At 36.2% G+C, this 18,813-nt stretch overlaps 1 protein-coding gene across 1 annotated transcript in view; it reads right to left on the reverse strand.

The window, feature by feature from the left end:
• Positions 1-17,855, reverse strand: part of LOC106870948 (uncharacterized) — an 18,548-nt gene extending 693 nt beyond the window's left edge. Inside the window, exons 1-11 of the mRNA XM_014917191.2 lie at positions 17,700-17,855; positions 14,277-14,650; positions 12,942-12,985; positions 11,637-11,766; positions 10,893-11,014; positions 9,363-9,452; positions 7,976-8,062; positions 6,642-6,730; positions 5,822-6,041; positions 5,237-5,359; positions 64-226 (exon numbers count right to left, since the gene is read on the reverse strand). Of these exons, the coding sequence (XP_014772677.1) occupies positions 64-226; positions 5,237-5,359; positions 5,822-6,041; positions 6,642-6,730; positions 7,976-8,062; positions 9,363-9,452; positions 10,893-11,014; positions 11,637-11,766; positions 12,942-12,985; positions 14,277-14,650; positions 17,700-17,825 (1,568 nt within the window). The 5' untranslated portion in view covers positions 17,826-17,855. The remainder of the gene's footprint in view (positions 1-63; positions 227-5,236; positions 5,360-5,821; positions 6,042-6,641; positions 6,731-7,975; positions 8,063-9,362; positions 9,453-10,892; positions 11,015-11,636; positions 11,767-12,941; positions 12,986-14,276; positions 14,651-17,699) is intronic.
• Between the last annotated feature and the right edge of the window lie 958 nt (positions 17,856-18,813).

The raw sequence follows: 18,813 nt of genomic DNA on the forward strand, positions 1-18,813 counted from the left end.
AGAGAGAGAGAGAGAGAGAGAGAGAGAGAGAGAGAGAGAGAGAGAGAGAGAGAGAATACACACTTGGAGGATGCCAGTTGTTTCCAAACTTTCAGTTCATATCCACCTGTGGACAAAAGTAAATTTCCAGTGGAGATTGAACCTCTACACCATGTAATACACTTGATCTGATTGGTGGCTTCATCATTCAGCGTACCCAGGTAATCTTCACCAGGAAGTGAATGCACTGTAAAGGATAAAAAGTCAAATATTTAGAAAGATTTTGTCTATCAGCAGTTAAAGTATCTCTCTCTCTCTCTCCCTGCAAGGGTGCAGTGCTGGTGCCACGTACAAAACGTCCAGTACACTCTATAAAGTGGTTGGCATTAGGAAGGGCGTCCAGCCATAGATACCAAGCCAAATCAAAATGGCTCCTAGTGCAGCTCTGCTCAAACCATTCAACCCATGCCAGCATGGAAAACGGACATTAAATGATGATGTTTTGGCATGGTTTCTTCAGCTTAATACCAGCCACTTTACAGAGGGTATATATATCTATATATATACACACACGGGTATGTGTGTGTGTGTGTGTGTTTCATGACTATCTAGTTACTCCACACATACATACAAAACAAAAACAACAGTAACAAAATGCATTACTTATTAATAGTAATCATCACAACAACTAGAACAGTGCAAGCAATGAGACTGTAGTGAATTCCTGTTTTGACACTCCCATCATGAATTCCCCTCCTTGGTCATCTTCAAATATCTCTATCTCATTATATTTTTGGTCTTATGTCAACGAAAGTTGGTTGAAATGGTGGACACTGCTCACTTAGGTCCGCAATAGTACCCAATTACAGAATTTGTGAGAGGTAGGAGAGAAATATAGTGCTAGGGAGATAATCAGTCCAATATTCGATCATAATTCAGCATGAGGAATATATTGCCATGTTAAAGTGATATAATAAAGGGCCACAAAGGTTTGTTGATTTGCTAAAAATGTTAAGGATGCCCCAATTCAATGTATTAAATGATTGGTAACAAAATTTCGCTGATTAGTCAAAAGTAAGTTGCTATAGTAACTGATGAAGAACCATTGCCGTCTTTCATGATGCTGGAATAGCTACTGTTCTGTAAGCTTGTGTTTAAAGATAAAATGTGGACAGACAAACAGTTTCAAGAACTGGCAATTTTGAAGGGGGAATAATTGGGGTAAAAGCCCCTCCGGTTTATGAAGGTATTCTGGTGTTGGTAAGTCGAGAAGAGTAGAATTAAATGTGACAATGAAACAACAAAGAGATATGATGCCACCCTACAATTACTACCTGCTCAGCCAAGTTACAATTTAGCAATAATTATCAAACTAAAGCAGAATTAGTGGCAAGAAATAGTTTCTTGTAAAAACATATAAGACCACAGATCAAAGACATAGTTGATTGAGAGAAACCCAAATACAGGGGTGAAGGGGACGTTACAAAGTGAATTAACCCTTGAAGGTGAAGTGTGTGCAACAAATGGAATAAACCTCCAATATACTGAAGATGAATTAGGCCTAACAGATAGAACTAACCTTCAATAAACTGAAGGTGAAGGCACATAAGAGACGGAATTAATTCTCAATATACTGAAGTTGAAGGTGAGTGGGGGGAGGGGGAGCATAACAAATGGAATTAACCTTTAATAAATTGAAGGGGAAAAGACAAAAAAGATTAAGTTAATCCCAATGGTGAGGACCATAGTTAATGAAATTAACATTTCGTATATTGTTATATTTAAAACAGCAGGATGGAAGGGGAAGGTGGACCAGAAATTCAGAATATGAAGGGAAATAACTCCAAGACACCAATTAACTATTAATAATATTAATTATAATGTTTCTAGCATAGATACAAATTTTAAAATTTGGATGAGGGGACAGTCAATTATATCAACCCCAGTATGTGACAGATACTTTATTTTATCTATCCCAAAATGACTAAAGGCAAAGTTGATCTCAGATGGATTTGAACTCAATATAAAGGGCTGGAAGAAATACTGCAAGGTATTTTAACTGATCAATAATGATTTGGTTAATCCAACACCCATAATAACAGTAACCCTTTCTATTATAGACAAAAGGCCTGAAATTTTGAGGGAGGGAGATAGTAAATTACAACAACCTCAGTGCATGACTGGTACTTATTTCAGTGACCCTGAAAACAGTGTTGTATATAAAAAGTAAGTTGGCAGTAAAGCTGAATATAAAGTAAGAAATTATGAGAGTGAAAATATTCTTCATGATTACAATAATAAAACATGTAAGAAAATTAATTCATTAGTATATTGAAATATTAGGTTGGTGTAAAGGCAATGGCCAATTTTTTAGAGAAGTTTTAGATAGTATTTTTTAAAATTGTGCCTTTTGCAGTGTGTTAAGAATGTCACAATGAGTGATTTGTACATTTTTCTTTCAGATTCTGATTGTATTGGTCAAAATCTTCTGCTCTATTCACACCCATGTTCATCCCATCGAAAGACCACATTAGACAAGTCTTACTCTATGAGTTTCATGAAGGTGTAAATGCAAGCACAGCAGAAAAGTCTCTTCAGAGAGTTTATGGGGATGATGTAGTGAGTGATAGAAGTTGCAGGAGATGGCTTTCTCATTTCAGAAGTGGGGATTTGAGTTTGAAAGATGAGCCAAAAGAAGGTCGTTCAGAACAACTTGATTCCAAAGAGTTCGAGGCTGTTGTCACACAAAATCCAACCGCTACGTGTAAAGAATTTGCAAGACAGTTTAACATAGCCCATACAACTGTTCTGCACCAACTGAAAAGGATTGGACAGGTTTCAGTGGTTGGAAAATGGGTCTCCAGAGAATCTGCAACAGCGTGTTGTTTGTTGTCAGTCATTGCTTTCATGCCATCTTAAGGAATCATTTTTAAGAAGGCTTGCTACAGGTGATGAGAAGTGAATCCTTTACCATAATGTTAAATGCCGCCAATCGTGGATCGGGTGAGGAGGATGACCTGTTCAACAACCAAGAGGAGGACTTCATCCAAGGAAGATTATGTTGAGTGTATGGGGGGGATATTGAAGGAATTGTCCATTACGAACTGTCAGATAACAATCAAACAATTACTGTTAATGTCTACTGTGATCAACTTAATTGTCTGAAAGCTGCTTAGTCAACAGAAAGGGTGTCATCTTCCACCATGATAATGCTCGACCTCACACAACTTGATTGACCAAAGGTCTCTTGGAAAAGCTTGGTTAGGAAATATTGTTTCATCCTCCATATTCTCCAGACCTTTCCCCTTCTGATTATCGCTTGTTTCGGGGATTACAGAACTATTTCAATGGTCTTAAGCTGACATCAAGTGAATAGGCTGAAAATGAGTTGGATTTGTATTTCGCATCAAAACTTAAACAATTTTACAAGTGTGACATTTATAAGCTTGTTGACAGATAGAATGAAGTTCTAGAAAGCAATGGAAATTATGCTAACCTATAAATATTGTCTTAATTATGGACTTCATCATTTTTAATACAGATCTTCAAATGAGCCATTACCTTTGCACCAACCTGATACATAGGCTTTGTAGCTGGAGCCAACTGGTTAAAAGTCCAGTTTTTCCCTACTGTGTTATGTTATAAAGCAAGTTAGATAACTCTGTTTACGCTGAGTTGTCAGGCTGAAAAGTTTTGCCGCTCCTAATTTCAGAGTTAGGAAGTGACATGATCCAGCTGGGAGAAGACCCACTTGTCCATAAATGCATAACAAAATAAACTTTGAAATTGTTGTGCATACTTGTATATATATACAGAGATGTATCCTTAGGCATATGTATGGAAGTGTGTGAATGTACATATGTTTGCATGTCTGCCTGTTCCTGCTGTGACTATCATACACAATGTATATAGTGAGTATAGGATTACATTATACAATATATCTTCCAATTTTAAGTATGATCTGAGAAAGATTTAGATACCATTTGCAGCAGTTCAGGCAACCACAAAGGGGATCAGTCTTTGGCTCACAAATAATTGAATTAGTGCAGAAGGTGGAATCAAATGTGATTTGGAGTTGGCTAAAAAATTATTAAGGCAAGGTGGCAGAATCGTTAGCATGCTGAGTAAAATGCTTAGCAGCATTTCGTCCTTCAGGACATTCTGAGTTCAAATTCTGCCAAGGTCGCCTCTGCCTTTTATTCTTTCAGGATTGATAAAATAAGCACTAGTTCAGCACTAGGTCAATGTAATTGACTTACATCATCCCTGAACTTGCTGGCCTTGTGCCTATAGTACAAAGGATGATCATTATTATTATTATTATTATTATTAGTAAATAATCCCACTCTAGCTTCCCTCCTTGTCACTGACAGTATTACCTCCAGCAGTGGCTGTAACAGCATGGCCTGGCTCTTTTGCTGGATCAGTGAGATCTAGTGAGAGTGACTGTGAATACAAGAGGAGGAAATGAGAGAAGTCAGAGGACTGGTAAGAAAGAAGGAGAAGATTGCCAGAGCTGTGACCCCCAACCACTGACGATGTAAGATATTAGGAGATGCAGTGTGATATACTAAGGCACAGATACGAAAGGTCAGGGTCAAACATGTCCATGTGATAAAATACTTGAGAACAATATGGAAACAAAAAGCCTTCGTTAATAATGATAGGCAATATGAAACAGTGGATATGAGATTTCTCTCTGAAAGGAAGGAACCACACCACTGCACCAATTAAGTGAGGATTGCTTCATCAATTCTTTGCATATAAGCTAGTGAGTGTTGAAGGTGATGGTTGTAGAAGATGTGTTGCCAGAAATTAGTCACTGGTGGATGGTATTTTGAGTAATGAGAAAGATGTTTGTCATACAGAAGACATTAAAGAGAACTGGTTAGAGAGAGACATGAAACTTCTCATAAATGAACCAGAAGAGTATGCCTGATGTGATTCAGCAAACAGTACATGAGTGTTTGTGGCCTGTTATTTGCACCAACCCCTTAATTGCTTCTTTTTTTTTTGCTTATATGGGGAAAAAGCCTGCAATGACAAAACCATTAGCAACAGAAAATCTCAAAGCAACAACAGAAACAAATACCACAACTGAAAAAAAATTTTCCATGGCCATAACCCTGTTATGATATGTAGGAGCACAATCTATCTAATGTAAAAACTGGGATATGTAAGAAATCAGTATTTCAAGATGGCTGAAGTAGGGTGGTAAAGAATGTAGTCAACAGAAACAGAATATGAATATACACACCATTGATGTATGCAAGGCCTTTATCAAGGTCATATGCAGAAGAATACAGGGTGTCTTGGTGACAGAAGATGGCATCGGTGACTCCAAATTTCTCTGTATGGTTCAAGAGTTTTGAAACAATTGCTAGAAAAGAAGACATCAAGTTTAGATAAAATTTTTATGACAATTCTGGAGAGAATTACATAGAGAATTATATATATTCTGTAGAGAATTATAAGGTATAAAAGAAAATAGGGACTGATTCTGTTTGGATGGGAGAGGAGTGGTCAGGTTGTATAAGAGACTGTTTCACTGGGGCATAGTTGATTGTTGTTTTAGACCGAGAATATTACTGGTACATTTATCTAGTCATTACAGATATATGAAAAATAAAATTAACACTGACTGAATTTGAAGCCAAACATGTAAAGACGGATGAGGTGGGGATGACATGGGAGGGGAAAGAAAAGATTGACAGAAGGGTGAACACACACACACACACACAATCTACTTACATATACACAATATCAAGATCAAATACCAGGATGTATTAGACACACAGTTTATAGGTTATGATGATGATGATGATAATAGCCACTAACTCACCTTTTTTCCAGTCAACAACCTTAATATTGATGCCATCATCTCCATAGAAAATTTTGTCATTGACCACAAAGAAAGATCTAATGTTTCGCTGACAGACAGGAGTGAAGTTGGCCAAATGAAGGTCACTTGATTCATACATACATCGCAATTTCTTCTTCTGCCATTGATGGACTTTAATTATTCCTTCTGATGAACAACTATAAATGTAATTATTACACACCTGTAATAATTAAAACAGCACTTCATAAATTGTTAATTAACTGTGGTCTGATATATTTCAATTATTCCTTAGCATGAACACATATAAATGTAATTATTACACACCTGTAATGATTTAAAATTTTGGCACAAGGTCAGCAATTTTGGGGGAGGGGAAAGTCGATTACATCGACCCCAGTGCATAACTGGTACTTATTTTATCGACTCTGAAAGGATGAAAGGCCAAGTCAACCTTGGCTGAAGTGGAACTCAGAATATAAAGATGGACGGAATACCACTAAGCATGATGATGATGATGATGATGATGATGATGATGATGATGATGGCAACGGTAAATTCTGTAATCAATTGATCTATACAAATAGGGTCACAATGGAATATCAAATGTTTATGTAATATATGAAGAGTAACTCAGCAGTCTCTAGGAGTGAGATGACTCCAGATTTGAATTGTTCACCTTCGGGCCACAAGGCACACATGATCCCGACTCTTTACCACCACCTGATGCATGGAACTAAAATATATTTGTATTTCAACATCACAATATTGCTGATGATGTAAATATATCAGTAAAAAGTTAAAAAAAGGCTCAAAAACCAACCTGAAGTCCTGTAACTGATTCCTCATAAATACAGAAGGAGTAGAGGTTATCTGTTGTGGTCACACTCCATAATTCAAGTTTCCCACCATCTAGCATGAAAATAACATAATTTAAAATAGATTTTCAATTTAATATGTTCAGTGTGATATCATTGTTATGGTAATATTGTGGAGTTATGATTATCTGTGACTACAGCATTATTTCAATAGACATAGAAGGACGAGACAGTGGTGTTGTGGTTAATAACAATAAACTTCCACTCACTGACGGAGGTTTAGCTGCAATGCTTTGTTGTGGCAACAACAATGAAACAGTTTTTAGGATCCCAGAAGAACCAAATAATGGATTTGTTTTATCAAAAACAGATTCAATAATATGAAAATGTTATGATAAAAGTAAAGACCTTAGAAATTGAGGAAATTAATTTTAGTAAAAGTTTTAGGAAAATAACATCAATTTGACTCAGAAATAAATCAAAAATTACTGTAAGGGTCAGATTCTTACCTTAACATCAAAGTCCAACTGAATGAATTCAGAAAGAATTCTCTGAGATTACACTGGTCATCTCATGGTGAGACTTTGGTAAAAATGAAACTCAGAGGACAGAGAAAATGCTATGATTCAAATAGGACTCATAAATTACATGCAATCATCTGAGCTTTGCATTGATGCATTGTAATATTTTTAATCTGATAATATAAAGTTTATGAATATATCCAATTTATTCAACAGATTAAAATAATTTTTAAATGTCAGATGATTGGGGGATAAAGAAAGAAAGATGGTGGTGGTGGCTGACTTTATAGAGCATAGCAATTGAATTCTAGCAAAAATTGTTGTTTAGGGGAAATAAGATGTATCTCAAAAATGACTGCTGTGGATTATAAAATATGTAAAGGGATATGAAATATATCTTGATGTATTATCACAAATAAGAATTTATGATATTTGATAGGATACAAGATGCAGGGATATATTAGGCTCACATGTATCAGCAGCAGTTATTCATTAAAATAGGTTTTGAAACAAAATTAGCTTACGGGAAGTCCAACTTCACTTACAGGATCTGGGGTGATTATTTTGAGACATTTTTTTAGAAATAAAATGTGTCTTGTATACCATTGAATGTAGTACTAATAATGTTGGCTTGAATGAATGTGATGGTGGTGATAATGACAATGATAACTTTTCTCTTCTACCAGGTGGAAACCGATGTAAAAATGGCTGGAAGACCGTGAAAGGTAGAAGAGTGCTTCATGTGGAAGTGTGTTGAGATGTAGAAGAGTATGTGTAAAGGAAGATCAAACATTATAACAGAAGCATTAGTAACTTACCAGAAGCTGTAATAATAATTTCTTCTTCACTGACATAGAATAGTTTTGTGATGGGATTATAGGTGTAGATGGATTTCACCACATGACCTGGCAGATAATGATATGTTGCATTTCATTACATTGAAATAGAACTGTGGGCAGGTAGAGTTAAGAATTTCATTCAAAGATTTTGTACATTGTTAAAATGAGTAAGAAGCAAAGTTATTTATTTTTTTACAAATACTTTACTGCCATGTTTTTTACAAACAACATTCATTTACAATAACAATATTCCTTATAAGGTTGGAGCAACATCTGTGAATAGAAACCTTAAAAAGTATCTCACAACAGAGACATATTATTATAAACAAAAAACAAAGACATGATAATTACACACACACACACACACATTATTTAATTCAATGCCACACATACATTTCCAAGTAAGTTTATCGCAACCTTTTTTGATGCGACTCTATTTTATACTGTTTCCCCCTATCCTTCTCTAATTCTCTTTTTCTCCCCTTCACCGTTTTCTACCTCTCTTTCTCTTTTCCCTCTTTCTTATTGTTCACATGTGACCATCATCCATCTTTCTTTTCCTCATGTGACCATCATTCTTTTCCTGCACAACGTTCTAAAGACTGGACGTTTTTCTTTCTCTCTCTTCTATCATTTCTCTTTTCAAAGAAAATATTTCTCCCAGTGTTCAATATTTTCCTCTCGTTCTGGTCTAACTACCTTCCATGTTTGTTTTTGTTCAGTTTCCTTGTATGTCTCCACTGTTCTGTTTTTGTTCCGAACTTTGACTCTCCATAAATCCCAAATCATATACAAATAAACACGTATATGGGGATTAATGTATATGGTACCCATCCAATTCCACTCTCCCCACCTACACATCACCCATATTTTTACCCACAAGACTGGTTGCGTTACGACCAACTTTGGAGGATTTTGGGTGAAGGGAGATAACTCTTGATAAATCACACGCTCGATTATCTCCCGTGATTTTTTTTTTTTTACTACATACTTAAACTGGATGTAACAATTTCTCACCTCATTAGTATGCCCAGACATTTAAAGATTCATTTCAATAGACAAAACAGATATTTCTTGCCTTTTGCATTGTTGAACACTTCATTTTGAATGTAATGTTTGATACGATCTGCTTTAAATTCATTTTAAAGGGGCACAATTGATAAGAATTTAACCACTAGGTATAAAATAATCTACAGGGAAAGAAAACAACAATAAAATATAAAAATTAATGCTTATTTAACTGTAAATATTGTAAAAAATATCCTGAAAATGATAATGTCAAAAACGTGACAGGCCTTTTTTCCCAAACTAATATATATGTATGTCACATGCTATATCAAGTAAATGTCCAAGTGAATATACAAACCAGATTTAACATGCCATAGCTTCAGATTGCAGTCAAGGGACCCACTAAGCAAATAGAGAGAACCACCTTTTCCATCACCATGAAGTTCATCTGAAAAAAATATAAAACAATGAAACAGTTTTGAACAGATTAAGTAAAAGGTTTTGTTGAAAGGAGGAAGTGAGTGTGTTTGTGTAGGAGATGCAGCATGATGTGGTGAATGTAGTTTAGAAGAGTAACAACGGTAAGAAATGATACTAGTGAAGATGGTAGAAGGAGATATGTTGGTGGGACAGAGAAGGTGATATATGAGTGGCAGGAAGTTCCGTTTGAGTTCGGTACTGTACTCTGATAGAATCATATTATTCACTTAAAGCACACACACATGTAAAAAGGCTGCTGCCTTTCTTTTATTAATGTTATTTGTTATCATCACCATCATCATCATTTGTGTATAACAAAATGATGAATAATGTGGTTTTTTATTCAGAAGCAGAAGCATTAATATGGATTTTTTAAAACATTAAATTATAATTCAAATTTTTTCAAAGGTGTATCTTGATATCCCTGCATAGTGAAATGTAACATGATATGAATGTAGTTTAAGAATGGTAGCAAGCCATACTGGTGAAGGTGGTAGAAGAGGGCGATATGTTGGCAAGAAAGAAAAGGTGATGTATGTTTGGCAAGAGGTTTGAGAGCTGCCTGGGCTCCGTTTGTCTGTTTTGCCCTTCCTGATGTCAACCACTTTACAGAGTGTACTGGGTGCTATTATGTGGCACTGGCATGGGTGCTTTTACATGGCACCAGCAGAGGTGCTTTTATGTGGTGCTGGTATGAGCACATTTACTGGCACTGGCACAAGTATTTTATGTGGCACCAGGACAGGTACTTTTATGTGGCACCAGCACCCACAAACCTGCAAGACTAGGATCTTTCAACTGAGAGAGCGATGTAGAGGACATGTCTATATGCATGGGCAACCATGATTTTATTTAGCATGGTGTGTCTTTTCAAGTACAGCAAACCACCAGAAGTCTTGATTCCTTGTCATCTCTGTGAGGCCCACCATCTGAAGATCCTTTCTCACCACTTCATCCCACATCTTCCTGGGTCTACCCCTTCCACTTATTTCTTCTACAGTGTTTAATCTGTAAATAAGGACTTCCTGCTGGTGTCATTGGCTTGCAGTCAACCTTGGAAAGACATCTGTTTTCCTGACATGTCTTATGATCTTTGTAAATGAAATTCTCCTTAAATGGTGTTGTTTGTTTCCTGCATAAAATATGTCTGGACTGTTTGTTGTTCAATAGACAGGGAGATTATTACTTCACTTGAAAACAAGAAGGGTTGGCGACAGGAAGCACATATAGCTATAGAAAATTCTTTGTTTCAATGTTCTCTTGTCCGATCCATGTAAGCATGGGAAATGAGATGTTAAAAACAATGATGATAAATATACATGTATGCATAAATACTGTCTATTTCTCTACCAAATCATATTCCAAAATTTATAAACATTCATTAGAAGCCACTTTCTCTGATACTTACCAATTCTATTGGAATCATCTTTATTTAAAAGTTGAAGAGAAGTTACACTACCAGTGTGACCACTAAAGATGTGGATTTCCTGAAAGGTTTTAAGGTCCCAGGATCGTATTGTTGTATCTCGACTGAAATAGGAAAACAAGATAAAGAAAATTGAATACATAAAAAAGACCCCAAAAAACAATGGGTTCACATGAATGAAGCCTATACATGGTTACTTTATTTACTAGGCATAGAGCCACACTGCCCTCAATTGAAGCTCTACTATTAGATGTATTGTGCAAGGGAAGAAAGAGTGGTCATTGCTAGGATGCTGTTGATCATAGGTTTGCTAAATTAGAATTGTGCAGGGCTACACAACAATTGAGGCATTTAGTAAAAGACTGTCATAAGCACCAGAACTTAAAAACCGAGAAAAACGCAGTCAAAGTTTCTTAACTTTCAGAATGCGATATCTCGGCAAGGAATGAAGGTAGGAAGCTGATTTTGGTCTTAAAATGACCATGAAGACCTCCTCTAATCATTCCACCTATGTGAAATTATTTACTTATGTGTGCATCTGAAAGAAGAAACAATGACTGCATCTTTCACATTTTGTAGAATATACTGGTACTACGAAACGGTGTATTGCATTGCATATTTTAGCCATGATACCTACAAAAAACATAGAGACCCCACCCCACCCCAAAGGTATTGTTTGTGTTTTAATTGAATTCTAAGAATTTGCAAAATAACTGTTAATGTTACCTGGCTGTTACTAGAACATTGCCATCTGAGTCCATGTCTGTTACTAAATCATTGTGACCTTCCAAATTATACACCAGGAACTGACTTCGGTTCCAAACACGTTTTGGCACTTTTGGTTTTATTAATTTACCTTTAATCAAAGAAAACAATGGAATGGTTTAATCTGGATAAACTGAGATACTTTAAACAGGTGTGGTGGTGGTGGTGTAGGTGATGAGAGAGTCTTTCTTAGCTGATGGTTGAGATTATGTTTAGAGATGGAAAGGAAGATGGTGTTGAGAGTGGTGGTGGTCAGCTGTGAGATTCCAGGACAGTGTGTCATGGTGTACCTGTGAATAGTTTTGTTGTAGATCTCAGTAGTTCAACCTACATTTCACACGTCTTGTGAAAGTGCACTAAAATATTAATACTGTTTGGCACTGCATCGGACTGAGCAGGCCTATGTTCAAAGGCATTCCAGCCATGAACCTCTCGTCTATCTAATGATTTCTCCTTCTCATTTTCTATGATATTAAGGTGTGATTTGAAAGGTATTTGATTGTTGTTTCTAGTAGGTCGAGTGGCTGCTTAGGATAATATTACTAGTTGGCTGAAATGTCTGTCTTGTGGTTAGGCTGACATCTTGTGGAGGACGAGACCCATCACACACACATACACATGTATGCCGTTTCTATAGTTATTGTTCTCAGTTGTGATTCAGTAGACTTTGATGAAAGACTTTCCAGCATGACCATCAAGTTTGTGTTAGATGTAACACATCTAAGACTACATTTTTGAATGGGTCCTTCCTTTTTTTGGTGACATAAGAGTTGATATTGATGGAAATGTAGCAGCTGTTTTTAGCATGAGTAACTACAGATAGGTTACCTTGGAATCATATAGGGGTGGCAGATAAGAGTAGTGATGAGAAGTAACAGATTCCTCAACAAGTTTCATTATAAAGAACATCAGAGTAAAATTGTCATATGTTGATATGTCATAAGATCATCATCATCATCATTGTCGTTTGACGTCCGCTTTCCATGCTAGCATGGGTTGGACAATTTGACTGAGGACTAGTGGACCAGGAGGTGACACCAGGCTCCAATCTGATTTGGCAGAGTTTCTACAGCTGGATGCCCTTCCTAACGCCAACCACTCTGAGAGTGTAGTGGGTGCTTTTACGTGCCACTGGCACGAAGGCCAGTCAGGCGGTACTGGCGACGGATGAGGAAAAAAATGCTTTGGGACGATCCCTTCATTAAAATAGAGGTAATGTGTGTGTGTGTAAAGGGAAGATTGACGGATATCAAGTAATGAACTTACTTTGATCTGGTATTGTTTCTTTCACACTGATTGTTGTATCATCACTGAAATAAAACATACAATGGTAGAATGGTATAAGACATAATAATGTAGGATGGCATATAATACGCTAGACAGATATATAATACAAGTGTGATAAATACATATACACACCCTTGTTAATGTCCACTTTCTTTCTCTCATGTCTTTATAAACTCTATGCAAACAGAGGAGTTCCAGAAGTAAATCCAGTGGAATATACATTCAGACTCGTTGACATTAGGTAACCAAATACTGTGAATAGGCTTTAAACAGCATACTACAAGGTGTTTACTCGAATACAAAATTATTATTTATATGTATTTTAACAGTATTTTGTGGCATAGAAACTCATAAATTTATTCTGTACGAATACTTTTTTCACCCCTAAATATTTATAATTGTATATAAATTCATTAGTTACTCAAATTTATTAGTTTCTTTTGCATATTCTTAGTTTATGCATGTGTATGCAAATATAGTATTGGTATATCCCATTTATGTTCATTAGAAATTAAATAAATAAAGAATTTTGACATGTACGAATATTTATTTCCTCCCACTGTATATTATCATCATCATCATCATCATCATCATTGTTTAACGTCCGCTTTCTATGCTAGCATGGGTTGGACGATTTGACTGAGGACTGGTGAACTAGATGGCTACACCAGGCTCCAATCTGATTTGGCAGAGTTTCTATATGATGGGTTTCTTTCAGTTTCCATCTATCAAATTCACTCACAAGGCCCTAGGCTATAGTAGAAGATACTTGCCCAAGGAGTCACACAGAGGAACTGAACTCAGAAGCATGTGGTTGGAAAGCAAGCTTCTTACCACACAGCCTGCCCCTGCAATAGCCCCAGACTTCAGTCTTGTGGGTGGATTTGATAAATGGAAACAGAAAGGAATGTGCAGTGTGTGTGTGTGCATGCATGCACACACACACACACATATATATAAGCATACACACATATATGTATGTGTGCCCATTTGCATGAGTGTTTGTGTGTAACCTTGTCTAAATAAGAACTTATTATTTTGAAACAAAATATCTGAAACTATTGGTAGTTCTAATCATTATTATGTTATTTATTACAAATCATTGGTCAATAAAAAGCTGGCACTAATGAGAGCTGACCAGTTTATTTAAAACTAATAAAGTAATTTATTTAGATTTAATGAAATAATATTTTGCCTTTGTAATGTGCTGTTAGTTTAACTTCACAGATTCTAATCTAGTTCTTGACAGCCCCGTCAAATTGTGCAAGTATTGTGATTTGCAATCAACCCGACATTATACAATCAAATACTTACTCAGCTCTGCCAGTGACTTGTTGGTTTTGGGTTTCCAAAGCATCATTTTCTTTCTGTTGAAGGACCTCAGCAGTCTCCTTTTCTGATATCTCTGTATCATTTTGCGATAGCTCTGAATTATTCTGTGATATTGACTCAACTTCAAAGTGTCCGTTTTCTTCACAAGATGGAGACAATATTTCTGTTTCTGGAGTTAATTCCTCTTCAGTGGTTTCAAGTTCTGAGATAAAGTTTCTCTGAGTCGTTCCCTGTTCACTGACCAATTCACTTTCAACTTCCGACGTTGCTTCAGAGGCTTCATGCTTTGCCCAACCTTCAGCTTCTTCAATAAGCAATTCTCGCAAACGTTTACGGATGCTGTCTCTTTTCTTTATCTTAAATAGAGAAATTACAAAAAAAAAAAAAGAACACACACAGTATTACATCCACTATTTCAAGTTCCTTAAGATCAAATAGTGTATTGATTTAATTGACTTGTGTTATAGTTGGAAGGTGTGTTTGTTAACAGTGTGAAGTAGTGAGTGGTGGTATCTCTTGCAGATATTGGCCTTTTTCTGAGTGTTAACCCCTCAACTGTGAAGTAGAAAGTGCATTCAGAGAAATACTTACAAACATTTCTGGGGAAAAAGAGTGCACAATGAGTTATCCTCTTCCTTCACTTCCTTATCATCATCATCATCATCATCATCATTTAATGTTTGGGTTCCATGCTAGTATGGGTTGGGCAGTTTGACAGGGTTTGAGGAGTTGGAGGCGGCATCTTGCTCAAATGTCTGTTTTGGCATGTTCTGTACGATTGGATGCCCTTCCTAATACCAACCAATTTACAAAGTGTACTGGTTTCATTATTCATGGCATCAGTACTGGTAAAGCTAAGGACCTAAAGCAGCTCCAGTAACTAAGTAAGAACAGAAGAGGGAAGCTGGGGTAGTAGGGCAGGGAAAAAAAGGAAACAAAAGTAACAGGGTTGAGAAAAAGGGAGGGATAGAGTCAAAAAGTGATAGAGTGAGTTGTGTAAGGAAGATGTTTGGGAATATCCAACATTACAAGGACCAAGTGTGGACAGGTGTGAAGGGATCAGAATAGGAAGGGGGCAATAGACTAGGGTGGAGAGGAAACCTGAGTGAATCACTGAAAGACAGAAAGGTATGAATGGGTATACTCAGAAGGGGAAAGAAGAGCAAGGGTGTTGAGGAAACAGAGAATGTGAAGTAGAGGGGCTGTGTGAAAGTAGGTTGGTGGTGAGTGGTGAGATGCAGATGTTGGGGGGTAGCAGAGGAGTAGGAAGAAGAGGAAGAGCAGAGTATGAATGTTGCAAAAGCAACACAGATGGGGAAGAAATGGAGAAGAAGAAGGAAAGAATGATTAGGGAAACTATGGGTTGGTAGATACAACAAAGGAACCTTCCAAACTTTTAATATTGAAGGAGAGGTTGAGCTGATAATTTTGTAGGACTGACAGCATATTTATCACCATCATAAATCAAACAAAGTGAATTAGAAGCTTGGCTGAATACACGTGATATTGCTATTCGTTTGTCAGTTACTAATCTCTCTGATTCTAAAGAACCTATTGATGAGGAGCAGACTAACTTCAAAATATCAGGCGGTGCTAATATTAAGGAAACTAAACTGAGTTCAAATTTGGTTTTGTTTATATTCCCTAACCCTAACCCTACTGAGTAGCTGAGTGTGTGACTCAGCTTCATTATTGGTTGATTTCCTTCATCAAGATCTCAGTCTATAAGACAAAGAAAGGACCAAATGATAGTTAAAAATATTTTAAACTTCTGTAAAACTGGAGAAATGTGATATGTGAACTCACAGGCACTGAGTTCACATTTTGTTATGAGTGGCTATGGCTTCTACCATACTGTGGGTTCTTATTTCTTAGTCCTCTGAGTTATCCATCTAATGGATTTCATTATAGAATATCCTAGCTACAACATCATGTCTCACTGGTAGATAATACCATGATGGCATTTTTGGACAACTGCTTATGATGTGGGTAATATCTTTGGTGCTAACCCCACAAAGTCTGCATCGGTTGTCACATTTTACTGCTTTGGATCTTGTTCAAAACGGGGGCACCAGTATTTTCTTAACGAAACACTTTGAAACTTGGGACACTGGTAGAATGTGTCATATAAAACATCTTTTTCTCTTAGTCTTCTTAACAAAAAAACGTACATCGCAATTTATTTCATGTTAAAGTTGTCGTATTTCTGTAATTTCAACCAATGACTGACATCCATTCAGCCGTAAAAATTAAGTGCTGACTACGTAAACGAACGATTCTCAAACGATTCTGGCGGTGATAAAATTATTATTTCCTTGTCAAAAAATGGCTGAAGCACATTGGCAGTAGCTAATAAACCTTTCTATTATAGGCACAAGGCCTGGTTTTGAGGGAAGGAGCAAGTCGGTTAGGGTTAGGGTTAGGGAAAACGAACACACGTGTGTTGCCTCTCTGGTCAGTGATTGGTTGAAATTATCGAAATAAGACAATTTTTTACATGAAATACAAAATTTTTTCCTGCATCTCTATCCTTTTTGTGCTTCAGGTATTTGATATGCATGTCTGTACGTATGTATGGATGGACAGATGGGATGTATGTATGCATGCATGAATGTGTGCAGGCGTGCGCGTATATATATATATATATATACATGACCATTTCGAATATTAATGGAATATTAGTGCCAAGATAGGTACAAAAAAAAAAAGAAAAAAGGAATAATATTGACAATAGTTCGTTTGGCGCGTTTTTTTCTTTAAAAAAAAACAAGTTTTGCAGTAAACATTTCCATTGCTGCAGACATTTTATATTGATTTCAATAATTGATTGCAGGATTTCAAACGAAATTAGCAAAATGAAAGCAGCTAAAAATATGAGGAAAAAAAATATGAAAACAAAAATGTTTCTTTTTAAAAACGTGTCGATAGTTTGGAGTATTAATGGCTATTTAAATTCCCTGCTTTGTCATCAGAAGTTGATATTGCGCCGAAAATCACGAATTTTTGTGCGAACAATAACTACATAACGTTTAATGAAATGGGGGTTGAAATGGAAAAGAAAGAGGAGGGAACAACTGCGATTACTCGTAATTGCAAGTATTTCTTAAATAGACGTGTACTATCGATAGCATAATGATTTTAAGGGTATCAACAGATTAAGACGATCTTAATAATGTCTACGTGGCATTCAAAATGGATGTTTCCAAGTCACAACTGAAATATTGGACAATCAGATGGTGTATAACAACTTAGATCGATGTATTATTGTGGTATCACATCAGGATGTATTGATTTATTAATTAAAAAAACCTATTTATATCGAAGCAATTAAGGGCGCACATGATTAGATTAAGTTTTGAGTTGAAAAAACACATCCAAGCAATACAAAAAATAGGAAACATTTACTTTTGTAATTTCTTCTTCAAGAAGTGCTCGATCGAGTCGTTCAAGATTCTCAATTTGTCGCAATTTCTTCCTCAACTTTCTGATTTCTATCTGAAGTGCAGTCTTGCACCCGTCAGAAACTGACATATTTACGTCTGTCACCGAAATTAAGGCAAGGGAGGTAACTCTCATATATTTCACTGAAAAGCTTTTGTTACGGATAAATAAAAATTATGAATCGATTTCTTTTGACTAACTATGAAGTCAACTTTTGTAAGTAAAGGTGTATAGTCTATGAAACAGCAAATAGTCATTTAGCCTATTTAAGAGAGAGAGAGAAAGGCGCAGTTTACATCCAATAAATTTGAACAGTTGCTGCATAGATGCTGCTAGAAATGACAACCAAATCTCGTCGTCTTAGAAAACGATACATCGGTTAATGTTGATACTAGGTTCCATGTGTTGTTGAAATAGGATAGTTTTGGCAGGAATAGCTTTGATTATATGCTAGATCGATCACGACTAACACGAGGCTAAACAACAATAACAATAATCGCAACTCGCATTATGATCGCTGTTTCTGTTACGTTAACAGCTGAGAGATATACAATCTGTCTGGTCAAGATGTCAGCCTTTCTACAATCAACCTTCTTCACTGGCGAATTTGAACAAAAAATATTATTGCAATGTATGTTGTCTCTGTTCACAGGTAGCACGACTGAAGCATACCAAAGAGAAGATAATGGTAGATACGGGGACACCTAACCTGTGGTGTCTGAGGCACACCACAATCATGGGCACCAGACACAGACAATGCTACTGTACAATTTCCAAGTTCCTTAAGTGTTGATTATTCCATTTTAAAAATGAATTATTGTAACTTGGACATTCAGTAAAAATGTAAAACTTGGAAGGTCAAATGTTTAATTAACGTTTGTATTGCTTTAGTTAATTACTAACAAACTACATGGCCAAATGATCGCTCCATCAGGACTTATTTCAGCACAATATCACAAAGACTCTGATGCGTGTATACATCGAGATGAAATTAATTCATTCAATATAACAATTTTCTTTTAATATTTTTCAGGGAATTATTATTGTGCTAAATAATCTTTATCGAGAATCTGAAGTC

The sequence above is a fragment of the Octopus bimaculoides genome, chromosome 12 (assembly GCF_001194135.2).
Source record: "Octopus bimaculoides isolate UCB-OBI-ISO-001 chromosome 12, ASM119413v2, whole genome shotgun sequence".
NCBI classification, from domain to species: domain Eukaryota; kingdom Metazoa; phylum Mollusca; class Cephalopoda; order Octopoda; family Octopodidae; genus Octopus; species Octopus bimaculoides.